Source organism: Notolabrus celidotus, chromosome 7 (assembly GCF_009762535.1).
Source record: "Notolabrus celidotus isolate fNotCel1 chromosome 7, fNotCel1.pri, whole genome shotgun sequence".
Classification (NCBI taxonomy): domain Eukaryota; kingdom Metazoa; phylum Chordata; class Actinopteri; order Labriformes; family Labridae; genus Notolabrus; species Notolabrus celidotus.
Genome location: NC_048278.1, coordinates 12,934,457 through 12,951,967, shown reverse-complemented (window position 1 = coordinate 12,951,967; position 17,511 = coordinate 12,934,457). Strand labels below are relative to the sequence as shown.

The 17,511-nt window shown below is 38.8% G+C and overlaps 1 protein-coding gene across 1 annotated transcript; it reads left to right on the top strand.

Annotated features, from left to right (window-relative positions):
* Positions 1-179: 179 nt before the first annotated feature.
* Positions 180-16,642, top strand: card14 (caspase recruitment domain family, member 14). The gene is made up of 20 exons (XM_034687896.1): positions 180-2,833; positions 3,247-3,384; positions 3,468-3,793; positions 6,165-6,305; positions 6,409-6,528; positions 6,943-7,068; positions 8,084-8,233; positions 8,317-8,427; positions 9,236-9,336; positions 9,916-9,971; positions 10,195-10,243; positions 11,412-11,628; positions 11,717-11,843; positions 12,842-13,082; positions 13,206-13,269; positions 13,361-13,484; positions 13,592-13,756; positions 14,357-14,475; positions 14,811-14,926; positions 15,912-16,642. Exons 1-20 carry the CDS (start codon positions 2,620-2,622, stop codon positions 16,117-16,119), a joined length of 2,913 nt encoding a protein of 970 aa, XP_034543787.1. The 5' UTR covers positions 180-2,619; the 3' UTR covers positions 16,120-16,642.
* The last annotated feature ends 869 nt before the right edge of the window (positions 16,643-17,511 follow it).

Here is a 17,511-nt window from a genome sequence, read left to right as displayed (position 1 = left end):
TCTCCCGCCACGGCTGGACTGCAAGGCATAGAAATAAACTACATTTACCACTTGTACAGTACCCTTTGCCCTTTTAAGAGATGTCAGCAGCTAGCTGTCATTAACTGCAGAACATTTCAAGATGACAAGTGATCACAAAGGTGACGCTCTAGCAACCAGGACAACAAACCATATCCATGCAATGCTGTTGAACCCGCTCTTCAGATTGCATGTTACCTGTGATCAGAATCTTTTACTCTGACTATCCGGACTTTCCACAGCACCTCTAGGCATCAAACAGACAGGTTATCCTTAAATGAGAACTCAGCTCAGTCAATTGTGTCAAAACAACTTTGTTCCTGCTAATTTTAGAGTATATATTAAGGTATTTAGATATTAAGCAAGAAATTCGTAAGGTGTGTCATATTGACATAGGGAAACACACTAAACATTGAGCTTTGGCAAAATCATTGCTGGAACATTTAGTCCTGTGGAAAGTTCCTTTATGCAGGAGGATACGAGCTGGAGCAAAAAAAGAAGCCATGAACATGTGTGCCCCCACAGAACTGCTGCTACGGCAGCACGTGTGCACTGCACAGTCCCTGAAGCAATGCAAAACAAGCATATGAAAAACATGTTCTATTCTTACTCAAACTCCTCCTCACTTTCCTTACTATCTAACCTAAATTTAGACTTTGGAAAACCAAACCAGCCTTTCAAAATAAAGATAAGAACTCCTTCAGCACTTTACTGGAGAGGCTGGAAAGGACATTTTTAGTACTCTGCCAAACACAGTGACGAAGCTGGAACAGAAAAACAGTCTTGTATTTCTAGGTCGACATCTTTTTAAGATTTTGTCTTCTGTCAAATAGTTTCATGTCTTACCATGTCTTCTTGTTTATAAGAAAACAAAAGACCCATTTTTGATTATCTTAAAATATGCTATCGTCAAATCAGCATTCATTTTGTGAATTTAAATTTAAATTTCAGGCATTTAATCAGCACTGTACCAGAATCAGTAAAACATTCTCAGGAACATTTGTTTTGTAACACCAAACAAACTGTATCCGCCAGCTGAGTTTTTTATGTTCATTTATTTTTATTCATAAAGAGAGAAGTGTATAAGTTCAGTATCAGTAGCATATTCCACAAGGAGTGTTTAAGCTTTGAGGGGGAGAACCTTTCTGTTACTAAGTTTCACTCCCCTCATTGTTCTACAGCTAAACAGATAAGGGTACAACGTGAGAGTATATATTTTTTTCAGAACAGAAGCTGAGTGTTCCACTGGATAATTTTTAATTCAGATTCGGTTTCTTTTTATATTATCTTACCCACTTTGGGGAAATTCCTTGTGTTCAGTTGCCCTGATTGTATAATATGCGGGAAATGCTTTGTATTCCTGAAAGAGGCTTGTCAGGTTACAGAGCGCTGGGTTGTGTTCTTTATACAGCAACACTTTTGAATAGTGTTGTAGGTGATTCAGGTGCAGAAGGACCACATTGTGTTAATCATGCATGAGTAATGAGCTTTATCAGTCACTTGGCAATATGCTAGGAGCTTGTATGTTAATGTCTGTTATTAACGCCTTTTATGACTTCCGTGTCATTTTTAGTGCACCATAGTTTTACTTTGGGTTTTTAGTAGCACATGCATGTTGTTGCCCTGAACTTGCAAAATCATTGAGTAGAAGTATAAACATTACTTTGTCATGATCTGAACACATGAACCTTTAAAATGTCTTTACTTTTTTGTGTTAATTAAATTATGTTATCATATTTCCTGTAACCGGTGAGCATACTATATTTCCAATATCCTTCCTGGACTGGAAGCTTCTATACCATTTACAGTATGTCGCCATGACGGCTTCAGTTTGTTTGCATTCATTTCTAAATGTAGGTGAACACTAACTTTACAACCAAAGGTGTAAGCAAGATAGCCGTAAATCTTTTGAACTGGTCCCCAGTCATGCCTGACACTACCCCCTCCTTCCGCCTTATTTCCTTCTCTACCATAGACCTTGAATGTCACAGCTCAGTGTTTGCTCCTGTCAGCACTGTGGTATGTGTGTTTGCTTTACTTTGAATACAAATTATTAAAGCTTACCAACATTCTGTTTAATGATTAGGTATCAGTGAGAGTCATTGCCCGCTAACACCACTCCTGCGGCTCGATCACATTCAACAAGTATCATGCTTCAGTCATTTGCACGAGTAGGCAGAGATTTATGACCTTACTATGTATTGAATTTGCTTGAAAAGCAAACAAACTTTATGAGGCCTCAAAGTGTGTGACAGGAGAAAAGGCATCATGTTTTTTGTGTCTGTGTTTGTGTCTGTGCCCCAGCTCTGTTTGCACTAGTGTGTGTTTCAGCACAGCAGTCGTTTGTTGCACTGCATCACAGAAGGCTTGTCTTACAGGTTTTCCTTCACGCCCACACACAAACACAGATGCGTGCTATGACACAAACACCAACAGGGCGTGGAAAGAATCTTTCTACAGTGCTCTTTTGCTTTTTTCAGACAGTACTGCTGTTTTTCCAGGATGAGTCTCTGATAACTCTCTTTACAGCTGAAGGTGTGTGTTTGCTATAGCTGTGCCCGTTGACTCAGCAGCACACAGCTGTCCCTCTTTCAAGTCAGGATGGCAGGGGAGTCTGTTCCCGAGGGTCCTGACGTAAAAAGGTTGAGTGAGGAGGAACTTTGGGAACTGATTAACGACAACCGCCACCGGATCTCCCTTGGAGTACGACCATGCAACTTAATCCCTTACCTGAGGCAGGCCAGGGTGCTCAGTGAGATGGACCAGGATGAGATCCTTTCCAGCCACAACCTCACCAACAGCAGCATGAGAACCAGTGAGATTTTTGACTATACTTGGTGCTTCTTGGATTTAAAAACGGGCCAAAGCCATGAGGTTATGGAGTAATGTAGTACTTAGATGACAAGTGCCTTATCTTTGTTCTTTTTTACAGCATCTGGTTTGTTTATTGTGACTTCCAACATTTCATGCTGGCTGTCAAAGCTTTAAATTGTGATGGTCTGCTTAACACATTTCTCATTTTTTTGCTCATAATCATTGTAGAGAATGGTTGTTGCTTTACCTCTCGCCTTACAAGGCAGTCTTTTACTTCTGTTAAAAAATGAGTTTAGAGAAAGCAGCTCTGTCTCCCTGCTGGTGTTTGTTTTGGTCATATATTCAGAGGGAGTCTGTTGATTTAAAGGTTACAGAACGAGTAGAACAAAATGTAATGCCTTTATCTGTCTCCAGGCTATATGTTAGATTTGCTAAGGACCCAGGGGAGGAATGGCGCTGTGGCCTTACTGGAGAGCCTGATGATCCACCATCCGACCCTGTACACCCAAGTTACTGGACGGAAACCCAGCACTGAGCTCTCAGAATTCAGTGGTGAGTGGCTTGAAGTCACCCTGCATTTTAAGGAAATATTGAATCACTTACTGTGTGTCTAAGCTGCATTACTCTCCTTGCAGGCCTGATAAAGTACTCTGAGCTGACGGAATATCTGGTCAGAGCAGTAACAGGAATGCAGAAGGAGCTCCAGGAGGCGCGATGCGAGGCTGGCAGAATGAGTGCACGCTGTGTGTCCCTAGAGTCAGAGATTGGGCAGATCATGGAGCAGGAGGAGAAGTCCAGATGCCTTCAGTCTGAAAATGAACGCCTGCGGAGATACTTGTGTTCATTGCAGCATGATGTCACCAAGCTGAAGGATGAGAAGTGTGACTTGTATATGCGTTACACTGCGGCTATTGAGGAGAAATCTGCTGTGAACATGCGCCTCCATGACCTCAATCTGCAGGTCAGTTACCCTCTCTACAGCCTCTCTCTACACTGTGAAACTGCCTGTGAAAACTCTTGTATTATGTCTTTGGAGCTTCTTCACAATGCCTAAGTAAAGCCTGCTTTGTGGTTCACACACAATTATAAAGAAGTCCTAGTTCAGAAGTTGCACAGGGACATTCCAAAGCTGCTTGTTGACTACTGTTTTGAACCCTTGAGTGTGTCACCTTGGCTCCCAACATTTTGGATAAACTAGCTTAAAAAAAAAAGCCTTAACCTGACCCTTACCTTTGCAGAAAAAGAGATTTAGCAAGTGCTAATTTTTCAAAGTCACACAGTTTGTGCCAAATACGTATATGTAGTTACTTAGACAGGGTTGGCTATAAAAGATTCTCTTTGTGGAGTTGCTGACCAGAGTTGTTTATTCATTAGAATAAAAGTTAAGTGAGATTTCAACGTAGTTCAGAGTGAGTAGCAGATGAATAAAACTGACTCAATTATTCCAAAGAACTGCTCTTAACTTGGTTGTTTCTTCACAAACAAAATGATCTGAACTCCCAAGCAAGGACCTCCAAAAAAGAACTAAGTCTTTTGTCTGACTGAGCTACCAAACCAATTAAGACAAGCAAAGACATTGATACCTGCTAATTAATGGTAACATTCCCCCTTATATATATATATATATATATATATATATATATATATATATATATATATATATATATACATTTTTAAGTTTATTTAATGAGAAAAGCTGGGCCTGGATGAGCCTTTTTTGATTAACTGGTGGGAAAGTAATGTTGCATTATTTAGATAAAATGTTCCCAAAAAAGAACAAACACAGCCAAGATGTCAGGTGCATGTGCTTTAAAATAAATGAAGCTGAGCCTGCATGAAGTGGCCCTTAAAGAAACTGCAGTTTTTGGCACATTGCCTTGGATTTATTTTCAACCCCATGTGGAGATATTCTGCATAATATTCCCTATTCCATTCATTTGATGCTTTTTACTACATAAAATTGTTTTGGTTTTTTTTTTATAACTAAGGACTAGAATGGAAAAAAGTTAGCCAGAAGATTTTTTTTCATTAAACGCTTTGAGGGGAAAAAAGTTAAAACTAAGAGAAAATAATGAAAATAACTTGAAATTGTATTTAGAAATTGGCAAAAATCAATGTTGAGTAAAAAAAAGTCCAAATTCAATTTGGAGGAAAAAGTTTAAATTCATTTTTAAGAAAAGCAGTCACAGTCATACACTGATAGAGTAATGTAGATATTAAAACATAACATAACACAAGCAAGATACAAAATGAAGTGTAAACGGTAAATGGTAACAGATCACAGTCAGCGCCCAGTTCTTCTCTCTCTGCTGAAGTCATTCAGTGCATACATGTTACAATACTGTTATCAAACAGAGGGGAGCTGCTGTATCTCAGTTCAGCCTTATACTTAGTGTACAAAAATATTCTCAATTTTAAGATCATTGGAGAATGAATTCAAAAGGAAAGACTAAATAATCGCAACTTTAATTTAACTTGTTTGTAAAAGATTGGTTAAAGCCTCTATAGAATTAGCCAAGCTAGCATCTTGTGCTAGTTTAAATCATATTCACTCGAAGAGACCATATGAATGCCTTATGACATTTTTTTATAACTCGTCATCTTTGAAGGTATTGATCTTACAAGTTTTGCATAATTAGAGGCACAGCTGACTTGGCTGACTCTGTAGCTGTTAGCGAAGATGCTAAAGGCCAGCATCAGCTCCACCTATTTGCCTTTTGCTAGGTCGACTGAAAGTGAGGTTGAGTCAGCATTTCCAATATGGCAACTGATGACGATAGGCTTTAAAATACTAAACTGTATTATATAGTCCATGATTTATTCTTGAAATAAATTCTTTACTTTATTTTCGCTGCAGCTTTAATCACATAATTGTATTTTGACATCTCGCCATTTCAACTTTAATCAAGAAATTATGTTTCAACATTGTTCTCCATATTTCAACTTTTCTTCAAGTGCATAATAAAAAAACCTTCCTCCTCTTAATATTTTTTCCCATCCCTGACCATAATACTCTTCCATGGATACCAATAATTAGATTGACAGTAAATCAAAAGTTAAGAATTTTGATTGATCATTGAAGCCATTTACTAATCAAAATATGCCAAAGAGAAGGTCCCTCCAGGTCCTCATGAATGAAGAGTTTCTGCTTTTCTCTCAAGTATTACTGCTATTAATTCTTAAATACAATATCATGCATTTTTCTACAGTTATTTTTCCATTGTTTTGTCAATTAATTTCATCTTTTTCAATGAGAGCAATAAATATATAGAAAAAATGATCAATTATTGTTATTAGCAAGCCCCTCAGTAATATTGTTTGTGTGATTGCAGGTGTATCAGCTGCAAACAGAAGTACAGAAGGCACAAACAGAGAATGAGTTCCAGAAGCGACGCTCACTGAGGTGTGCCTCTAATGATGACACACCTTATTTGCAAAAGATAGACAGGAGTCTGCCCTGCCAGCTGGTGAAGGTGAGAAAAACTGGACAACTATCAAACCTATGTTAAAAACTGATGTTGAGGAATAGTTCCTGTTAGGGTCTCATCTGCTGTCGGTGTGTTGTGTCTCTCTCAGGCTCGTCAGGACATCATGGCCCAGGATCTGGCTGAGGCTGTTGGCAGCCAGGCGGAGCTTGCAGAGCAGCTCAGATGTTACAGAGAAGAGAATGAAAAGCTGTTAAAAGAGAAACAAGCGGTGTGTGTGTTTTTTGTGTGTGTGTTTTAGTCAAATTGGAAATACCATGCAAATTCAACATTTCTATGTTGAAATCAGCCTTTGTTTCTCTCACTGCACCACAGAAGCATGTTGTGCAAAAACCATTGGTCAAAGGAAAGTTTCCAATTTTCCAAGTAGTTTCCTAAGCCATCAGTTCAGCTGCTGTATATATAAACGTATCTTAATGCAAATATACATTCAGGTATAAAGCAGATAAATAATCAGATTTGTCAAAGGTAATACTGTACAGTATCTGTTCAAGAAAGCAAATAAGAATATTTTTTTGTGCTGCTCAGCTGTGCATCGACTTCCTCACCAATTCTCATACATCTGAAATACATCCCAGAAACACTTATGGCCATTATGGATTATCATGTACATCTTTGAATTCAGCTCTTAGATCAGAAGGAGAGCCTGAGCCTCCAGGTGCAGCAGCTGACACTGGACTGTAAAATGCACAAGCAGAAAAGCACAGTGATCCAGAACCAGATCCAAGAGCTGCAGGCAGAAAGAGACCAGGTAAGGAACTGATTACAATTTCATCATTCAAACTTTCCTGTCTTCTGTGACCTCTGTTTTTGAAGCATTGGTTTCTGTTTTTGACTCTTGTTATGGCCTGCTGCTCTTAAACACACATTAACAGTTTTTCCTGTTGAAATGTCAGCCGGTCACATGTCAGCTGCTGTGGAGAGGATCACATATGAACAAGCTCCCTGACTCACATGTTTGCTTCTCCATTATGTGTGTGTTGTGAGGGAATAAGTATAGCTCATTGCCAAGGGGCACTGGTTAAACTTGTCTTCTGGAAAAACTATACGTTTTTGTCACTGAGCAGGGTTTAGTTTGGAGCTTAGATCTTTCATAATTGCATGAACATCATGTTTTGCTACATTACATCTGCTGCTCCCATGCTGGAGCTAAATCTCATCATGTGTTTCTGACTTGTCCTCAAGTTGCTCCTCTTAACAGTGATGCTCAGAAGAATGAAATTTACAATTCACCCACACCCTAAGAGCTTTTAAGGTGTGACAAACAAGTGACTTATCTGCTAGCTGTACCAGAAACCAACAGCTCCAGACTGGACACACACTTGACAGCCTGGTTATAATTAATGGGGTCATGCATGATGGATTTTGCTGCATGAATGTGATCTGTATCATGCCTCTCATTTGTTTTTTTTACATTTGAAAAAGCGATTAACAGCTGGATTCAGTGCCAGAACTGCCCAGTGTTCTATTACACAGTTGTTGTTGTTGTTGTTGTTGTTGTTGTTGTTGTTGTTGTTGTTGTTGTTGTTGTTGTTGTTGTTGTTGTTGTTGTTGTTGTTGTTGAATAAGATCAAGCTAACAGCTCCAAACACCAACAACACCCTCCATTCTTTCTATTTTTAAATTTGGTGTTCTGTGTAAGAGATTTTCTGTCATGAATCATAAACAGTTCAAGGTATGAGTCAAACTTTTGTCACGTAATGTTCCTATGTCAGGATGTTCACGAGAATATGACAAAGATTAAAAGGTGTTTCCATGGTTCACAGGCATACCTGTCCAGAAATGAAGCCCAGGGAACAATCACCCGCGTCCTGGCTGAGAAGGACACCTTGAGGAGTCAGCTGGTGGAGCTCCAGGACCGTGTCTTCAGCCTGCAGGCCAACCACAGCCCCAGGGCACAAAAGAAGAGTTGTGATGTAATTTCTCACAAAAGCACACAAATAAAACAACTCATTCGGGAATTACAATTTTAAATGATTAACCTGTGTATTTCTGATAGGAGACAGAATGGGAGAGCCCGAGATCCAGTTTTGAAGACTGCCCAGTCAGACCCAGACAAAGACTTCGGCGTATGGATGCAGTCAATCCCATAGGTTCCTTCAATTCAGAGGTCAGTGCATATGTGTCTAAAAGATAGACTTAGTGAATCAATAGAAGAAATTTTCTCTTAACCCAAACCTGGTTTAACCTTCTTTCAGTGTACTTTATTTGTGGCAAAAATTGGAAAAAGATAAGATAAGATAAGATATTACTTTATTGATCCCCCGGGGGGGGGGGGGTAAAAATAAAAATAGATAAATAAAGCTAGAATACAATTTAGATATTTACAATGTTACAATGGAAGCTAACATGCTTTAGCCACATGTTGCATTAGGTGATAAGTTCCTCCATCAAAATGAATAAGTGCATCGTAGATGTCCCTGAAGTACTTTTTTTTACTAGATTTGGAGATTTAAAAAAATATATATATAGTAATCTATTTTCAAAATGTTGAATTAGAGAGAGCAACCAGTGGGATGGGGGCTAAGGCAAAGCAGGGTGATAGTATTATTGAAGGGTGGACAAACACATTGATGGTTTTATAGGAAATTACAGAATGTGTTAGATATTTTGCAGAATCTTAATAATTAATTATTTCATATGAGTTTCCTTTTTCTTTTTTTTTTACAACTGTAAAAAAAACATTGAAATGTCATACGTTTTCTCCTCTCAGTTATATTTTTTAATTTTACTCCTGACAAAAAAAATCCTTCTGCTCCCGTTGCAGATGTGCAGGAATTAAAACCATCTTGAACCTTTCCTTCTGTTACATTTGATACCAGCTTTTATTTCTTTTACTGGCCAGTTTAATGATTTTGGACTGATTTGTTTATGTGACTGAAAAAGTATACCATGTGTATCTTTTTGTGTGTGCACAGTGCGAAGAACCTACCCCAAGTAGTGTCCGGTCCAATAATGCTGAGCCCCCAAGTCCGGAGTCTCTCCGCAGAAGAGAAGAAGTCCTCTATGCTGACAGCAGGTCTGTGTGTTTCTGTATTAGTACACAGTTCATGTAGCTGCTGTTTTCCATGAAAGTGCATATTAGTTTCAATGGACAAAGCTGTTGGAAGTATACCCACAGTAAAGTATGTCGTCATTGTGTGACTGACCCCTGAATTCCTTTCTGTTGATGTGATGGTTCTAGTTTCAAATGGATCAGTGATTAACAGGATTGTAGGATGCAAATAGGATCAGGAGTAGGTTTCAGGAGATAAGAAAGCGGTAAATTGAGGATTTTAGGAAACAAGGGTGGTGACTTAACAAAAGATAATCATGTCTTATTCTTGCATTACTGCTCAAAGGAACATTTGTTTGCCAAGTGACAACAAAGAATTCAGACTTATCCTTGTAGGTTAATCCATGAAACCCACCAAACCTGTCTCTTGGTGTAAAAACAGCAGATAGTTATGTGACACTTGATATTCACTTTTTTATTATATTAGACTGATAATGTTAGTTTAAACTTTAAAATAACATTATCAGTCTGGGTGGACATGTCTTTGTGTGAAAAGAGACAGATGAAGTTTATGTCGCTGCTGTCTTTTTCTCTCTCTTGTAGCTTGGAAAAAGCTGAGACTGATTCTTTATCGGACGACTTTGTGTTTATTCCCTACGGTATGTACAAACAGACCATTCTTTGTTCAAGTGAGTGTCTGTGTGTTTGTGTGCCCACGTGGAGGGGGTTGGATGTTCAACTGTTGTCTGGCACAGCCTTCATGTGCTGTTTTTCAATGTTGAACCTCTGCCAGGGCTGTAAAGTGACATATTAACTCTGGCACATTATTTCCGGGGCAACAAACATGATGCCAAATCACTGAACAGCCTCTCTTTTGTTTAGTGGAGGATGAAAAGAAGCACACACCCGAGCTCTCCTCTGCTGATGATGGGTGAGTCTGTCAATTGATTAGCTTGTTATAAATAAAGATTTTGATATCACTGCACATTGTTGATAGAGCATACGGCGGTCTATTTGATTGTGTGCAGCATAGTGCATCCTATAAGCCATGAGATATTACTCCATTAGAGGAAATGAAGATAGTAGAGATTAATCATCATTTAACAATAACTTCATTTAACATAAATCCATGTACTTACTTCATCATCATCAAGATAAGACATACTGTAAAAGCTAGTAGAGTGCTGTCTAAGACTAGGGCAGTGGCTTTTGTCTGTGTTTTGAGTTAATTCTAGATATTAGATAAAATGGCTGTTGATTTCCAAATGCTAGCACTTATATTTTAAGAGTATTTCATTAATTTAGCATTTGGCTCCTCAAATAAAACCACTCAAATTGAATGCAGCAGAACCACAGAAGTGGCATTTTTTTGTCTTCAACACAGTCCTTTTCTGGGAATGCATTTATATTCCCCACAACACTATGGAAAGTTCTCTTGTTGCATCGCATGTGTCTCACCAATGGCAGCTTAAGTGTCCTTGAGCCTCTGGGCTTTAGACCCTTTAGGCTTTAGACCCTTTAGACCTCTGCAGCCTGCTTGAGGCTGCAGAGGTCTAAAATCTTGCTCCTCTCTGACCTCATGTCTGTGAGATATTTTAATTCATATTTTAATTAATAAAATTCAGCAGACTAAAGGAACTTCACTTTTATTAAATACAGTACAATGTTTACAATGTTTACAATGTTTACAATGTTTACAGTTTAAGTTAGTCTCCTTACCTCAACTGCATGTCTTAGCTAATAAGTGTTGGCCATAGTCTTCATAAAATAATTAACTACCAAATATTCTATATGACTTAATTTAGGCTTACTTGAAATGTGCACCAGTTGCAGAGACACTTTACTCATCCAGTAACTTTTTATTTACCAGCAATACATAAAAAAAATGTGTGAAGCAGCAAAATGAGGGGAAATACTAAGTTATTAAGTTGAGACAATGTATACATTTTCAACAGGAGTCTGTAGCAAACTCTGATTGTTGTCTGATTTCACATTAAAATATCTTCTCTCTTCTCTGTCAAAGCAAGTGATGATCCTTTGGGATAACCAAAATGCACCAATAATTGTATTTTTCCCTCCTCTCATCACTCTCTCACCAGCCTATCAAGAACCTCAGCCCCTCCTTTCCTCATGCGCTCTCGTCCAAAAGCACTTCGCGTAAACGGCAGAGTTCTTAGCATCTCTTTCCAAGGGGAAGCACTGCTCAGCCAGCTGGCAGTGATAGGAGGCAACAAGACTGGAGTGTTTGTACACCAAGTGACAGAAGGTAGCGCTGCCCACACTGTGGGCATCACCCCCGGGGCACAGATAGTGGAGGTGGGTTTGAGTGTGTTCTGATCACTGCAGTGATTCTAATCCTTCTTCCTGCTGTGAGGCCGTTTTTGATGGTATTGCTGTTCTGCAGGTGAAGTACGAGCAGAAACAGAAGGCTCTGAGGATGGTGCTGGAGGATTCCAGTTTGGAGGAGGCTATGTGGGCTCTTGGCCAGGTCACAGGCATCTGTCACCTCTCTCTGCGGCCCAGGCAGGATGGTATGCTTCAAAGAATGTAAAAATATGTTTTATATCCAAGGCAGGGAGATTTTTCATTCTCAAAGCCCTAATTATGTTGGTCATTCTAAATAAAATTAAATGTATCAATCAAATCGAAACATATTTAGATACATGCACATATGCAGGGGCAGAATCACAAGGAAGGACTCTGGTACAACTAATCACAGTGACATTATCTTGGCACCTGCTGGAAACAAGTGTTTGCGGCTCGAGCCTTCAGAGAACAGTTTGTTTCTCTTGAAATTAGAGCTTGGCCAGCTGCCACAGGATGTTCCTCATGCTAACTGTTACTTGTTAAAATGCAAGAGGATAAAATGTTGATCAACCTGCTGTATTAGTAAGAGCATTTTTTGTTTTGCTTAGTACAGTGTGGGGAAAAAAGACGAACCAGTATTGAATCTCTTTTACAGTTGTCTTCAAATGTGTCATGTATATTTCATCACTACTAAACATTTCATTTAGGATCAGTTTGTCTGAAATCTAGCTTTGATATAACCAGTAATTATCAGAATCAGAATCAGAAATACTTTATTTATCCGGGGGGAAATTCAGTTGTTACAGAATGCTCTTATACACAGTATGAAAAAAGTCAAAACATTAATAGAAAGAAGGAATGAAATGAGATATAAATATGAATTAAATAATATAAATTTGATTGATAATAAGTATATACAGAAACGCAGAATAGTTAGAGTTCACTATGTACAAAAGCACTAGGAATAAAGTTATTATATACAGGATGTTGAAGCGGCAGGGATATTGCACAGTGCATTGCACGTTATTGCACAGAGTACAGAATATAGTTCTGTGTGACTACTGACAAAAGCATGGTAAATCATCATATCTTAAGTGATAGATGGGCTACTGTAGTATGACTACAGAGTTACAAGGTACAGCAAATGAGGACATGATAAATAAAGCATGAGATATAAATTCACTGTAGCTTTTAGTTAAATTTTCCTCCTCTGCTTTTTCAGACTATGAAGTGCTGCTGCAGCAGCTGCAGAGCAGTGAGACATCGTCAGGGGACTCCTTTTATGTTCGTGTCAACATGTCTTCTCCTACTGGCCCAAACGAAACCCTGGCCATGTCCTGCAACAACATCCTTCATGTGACCAACACACGACCAGCTGGCACAGAGGACTCATGGTACGCCAGCCAAGTTCACCCCTGTCAGCTGCTGGATCTTCAGAGTGGAACCGTACCCAACTACTACAGGTTGGTACCCTAATGGGGAATATACACTAGATAGCCAGGAGGCAGTTCAGTTATTTGTCAGTCCGCAATGTTAGGAATCCAGAAATCATGAGAATAGTGTTCAACTTCTTTCTAACTGTACAGGGCACAGCGACTTCTGATCCATGCAATTGAAGAGATGAGCTTTCAAACAAAGAAGTCACAAAAGGTAAGAATATTAGAAAATACTGCTAGCTGTTGAACTCATCCAAAATCTCGATGGTGGACTCCTTCACTTAAATATTTCTACTTGTCACAAGACTTGGCGTGTAGTTCCCCAGAATACCAAGGAGAAGGTGGTGAGGATCGTAAGCACGGGGCGACAGGGCAGGAACCCGCTGTGGGTCAGTGTGGAGGATGAAAAGGCCAAAAGCATAGACTCAGGTGTTGTAAGCCTTTAGCAGCTCATTTAAAAACACAATGCTTTACACCCTTTTTTAGTATAAATGAAGTGACTTTTCAATTGATACAATATATATTTTTCTTTGTAGGTGATTCATCAGCATCCAAAACTTTTATGTCCCTCATGCCCTACACCCTGGTCACCCCCCACTACCCACCCATCTGCAGGCCTGTCCTGCTGCTGCCCACTGTCCTGGGCCGTATCCTGGACAAGAAACTGGCAGGATGGCAGGGCTTCCAGCTGTGTCAACCTGGTAAGACATTTAGCGTTGTTATGCACTCAAGTGAAAACCTGTGCATTCATATTTCATATCTTTTTACAATGGAGCATATGCAATCAAGGACTTTTTTGTGTAGATAAAAAGCAACACTCTTTCATGCCCCTGTGAATAAATCTGTTTAATTAACACAGCTTGTGTGTCTGTTGCTGCAAACCAGGAAGGAAATAAACTTTGTGTATAAATAGAGATAAAAAATTATAGAGGATATAAAGACAGTAAACGCTGGCAAGTACACATCTATGATAACGTGATATTAAAGCTTTATGTGCTTTACTGGGAAGTTTGATCAATACAAAGACACGTGTATTGAAGAGCATACAATAACAAGTCATTTAGAAAAAAAAACAAATAGAAAATGTCTCAAATATTTAAACAAATTAGTTTAAGATAGCACCGCCAAAGGTAAAGAAGCAATAATCATAAATCTAGAATAATATTATTATAAAATTAAGATGTGCAAAACCCTTGTAAATTTTGATTTTGTTGATTGTAAGTGATGTCCAGGAAGATATTGTATCATTTTGCCTTTCTCTGATTCTCTCCCCCCTCCCTCCTCATCCTTTCACTCTACAGAGATGCTGAGCCCCAGTGAGCATGCAGCCCGGCTGCAGAGGTCTGAGATCCTGGAGGAGTCTGACCAGGGAAAAAACTACTGCTTCACCCTGCAAAGTGTAGACAAAGTCATGCAGAAGGTCAGAACATTGAAGATGGACGCAGAACTGATTTTCAGACTTTTTTAGTCATTGTTTCCAAAGGATAGAATCATGTGCCTTTGGTGACCCAGACCTTTCCTCATGGTTTTATGTTAAATGTCTGCGTTATGGATATCATCATGATATAATATATTGGATTGAGAATTTGGTGTACAGATGGGAGGAGAGGCCAATACACATATTTGATGGAACTTTAATTAATTGACTGTGCACCAAATATCTGAATAAGACTGAATGCTAAAAAACAATTTAAATGCTAATTTGAAAACAACATCCTCTGTAAATTCATTCATTCCCCTCCATTTGTTCCATAGGGGATCCACTGTGTGCTGCCTTTGGGGCTGGACTGTGTGCGTCGGCTGCACAGGGCTCAAATCTTTCCTATTATCATCTTCATTGGTCAATCAGCACGTAGTGCACGTAAACTCAGGTAAACTTTCCTCCTCTTTTAAACAGACCCTGACAGAGCTCAGGTCGTTGCTCTTGACACTGATATCAGATTTCGACAATCGCTTTAATCACTCAGGTATGAGAATGTACTCTCAGTGAAACTGACCCGGGGACATCTGCCACTGTTAAACTTTGTCCTTACAATGACACCAGCTTCCCAAATTGAAATCTAAATCAGGCAAGTTGGTGGCCTAGCGGTCTAAGCGCCCCACATACAGAGGATATTGTCCTCATCGCAGAGGTTGCCGGTTCGACTCCCGGCCGCGACCATTTCCTGCATGTCTTCCCCCACTCGCTGCTCCCCACGTTTCCTGTCTCTCTACATCTGTCCTATCTAATAAAACCAAAAAGTCCAGAAAAGAAAAAAATAATCCTAAATCAGAGTGAAAAACACCAATGTTTGTCATACACAGTATTTCACACTGTCTGTGTCTATGTCTATGCTGTAATGTTTAATGTGTTGTACACCTAGATTTTAAGTGGAAAACTTTCCTCTCAGTGTCCTTCAGTAGTTATGTTGTCTGCATTGAACCTGAATTTTCATGAATACAGGTTGCACCCTAAAATATAAATGTAATTAATTAAATAAATAAATAAATAAACAACAGAGAAGTTATGCCCTCTTGCACTGCAAAGAGTTCTGGTCTATTGATGTCGCTGTGAATGGAAAACTGGTATCTCTACCTCCTCGGGGAATTTGTTTGCTGCTACAGTTGCTGACAGTTCACATTCCATCCAGAGAGAAACCTGATCTTTCTTATTCAGGGTAATCCCCTGACGTGAAAACCTGACCTTTAACACTGATGTAACAGTCAATTGAATAAGTTGTTATGCATTATTTCCTAAGCTGTAAGGGAATAGACAGATGATATCAAATTGTAAACACTTTTACTATCTTTAACTAACATCAGACCAAAGGAAGTAGATCCTAAATTGATTTTACTTTTTCTTTTTTTTCTATCCAGGACAAAGCTAAATCGCTGCAGCCAGTCCGAGGAGCAGCTGCTGGCGTGTTCAAGGAGCGAGGAGCCACTCTTGGATAAGCTGCCTTGTCTGTATCACAGCGTGGCTCCAGACTCCTGGTGTGATCAAACCTCCCTGCTGAACAGCCTGCGCACCATCATCTGGGAAGAGCAGAAGAAGATCGTCTGGGTGGAGCCTGACCTGTGGTGATGCGGAGGAACGAACAGAAAAGGACCTTGAAAAATACAGAAAATATGAAAATAATAAGAACGACTATTTCTTTCAAGGCCATTTATCATCATGGTTAAATGATAATGTGTTGGAAGAGTATAAATGAGCTTTACAAGAAAATATTTTTTGTAAACATTTGTATGTATCTATGATACTTGTGAGTAACTCGGTGAAGGAAAGCCCTCATAATGTGCTGTAACTGTATTCTTTTGAAAGATGTATATCCACTAACTGCACAAAGGAACATTTTCTACATTATGCTGCCTCCCTTTTAGAGGCTTTTGTTTCAAATAAACACTGGTGTGAAGAGTCCTCTAAACACGCACACATCATTAAAACATACTTAATGCACACAAGATATGTTCTGGACCTCTGTGATATAATTTGTATATTTTGACATGCAGAGGGATCGACTTTTAAAAGCTCTTCCCAATAACCCTTCATTTTCACTCTTCTGGCTGTCCTCTCCTTTGGCATCAATAAACACTGTGAATGACTTTAATGCAGCTCATTTCAACCCTCTGATTTCTTAAAATTATGTAAGCACAGTCTGACACGGAGTTTGTCTTAATCATATCTGTTTACAATGCCAATTAAACAACTATAGAATATTGGCAGACTTTCCAGGATGCGTTGTGTGAGAGTTAAAACTTTCCAGAGAGAGCAGTTTTCGTTGAAAACATGGAACACTGAAACTTGCTGTGTTCCTTTAACATGTTAATAAGCTATGGTTTGTTCTTTCTTATCATGCGTAAGGTAGGTAAAAGTAAAAGTTAGTCTCGTGTACTCACATTGATGAGTGTCAGTCACAGCTTCACAGGACATTATTTTCCAGAATCTTTCGTCAAATAATTACCAACAACATCATCTGTGAGCTAGGGATCGTGCCCTTAAATGAAATAAATCAATCTCTATTCAAACAGTTTGCTCAAGCTCAGATAACACCACTCAGTTTTTTACATTTCATGATATAATTTTAAACTTATTATTCTTCATGAGTTCAGTTCATTGTGGGAACAGTCTGTTTTTAGGCACAGACAAGTTTGAAAGGTTTTTCAGTGTTTTCAAAAAGGGGAAAGATAGAAAGCTCCAAGAAATGGGAAAGTCCTAAAAAATTAAATTAAACTTGTATTGGTTCAAATCAAACTAAAAATATAGGAACTCACAAAACATTTCACTCTCTCTGAGGATGTCAAAGGAGTAATAATTTAGTTTGTATTTTTACAACTAAGGTCATCCCCAAAAAAAGTTATTTATCTTTGTGTTTTTGTGTTTTATATTGCTGATAAATACTTTAATTTGCTGCACATGGTGACCAATCCAGTAGATGTGTACATGTATGTTCAAAAAAGAACATATTTACATATGTTA

Coding starts and splice junctions, on each gene's coding strand:
- card14 (XM_034687896.1), top strand. CDS start 2,620: ATGGCAGGGGAGTCTGTTCCCGAGGGTCCTGACGTAAAAAGGTTGAGT. Junction 11,629..11,716: donor CCGGGGCACAGATAGTGGAG/GTGGGTTTGAGT, acceptor GCTGTTCTGCAG/GTGAAGTACGAGCAGAAACA. Junction 13,485..13,591: donor GGCCAAAAGCATAGACTCAG/GTGTTGTAAGCC, acceptor TTTTCTTTGTAG/GTGATTCATCAGCATCCAAA.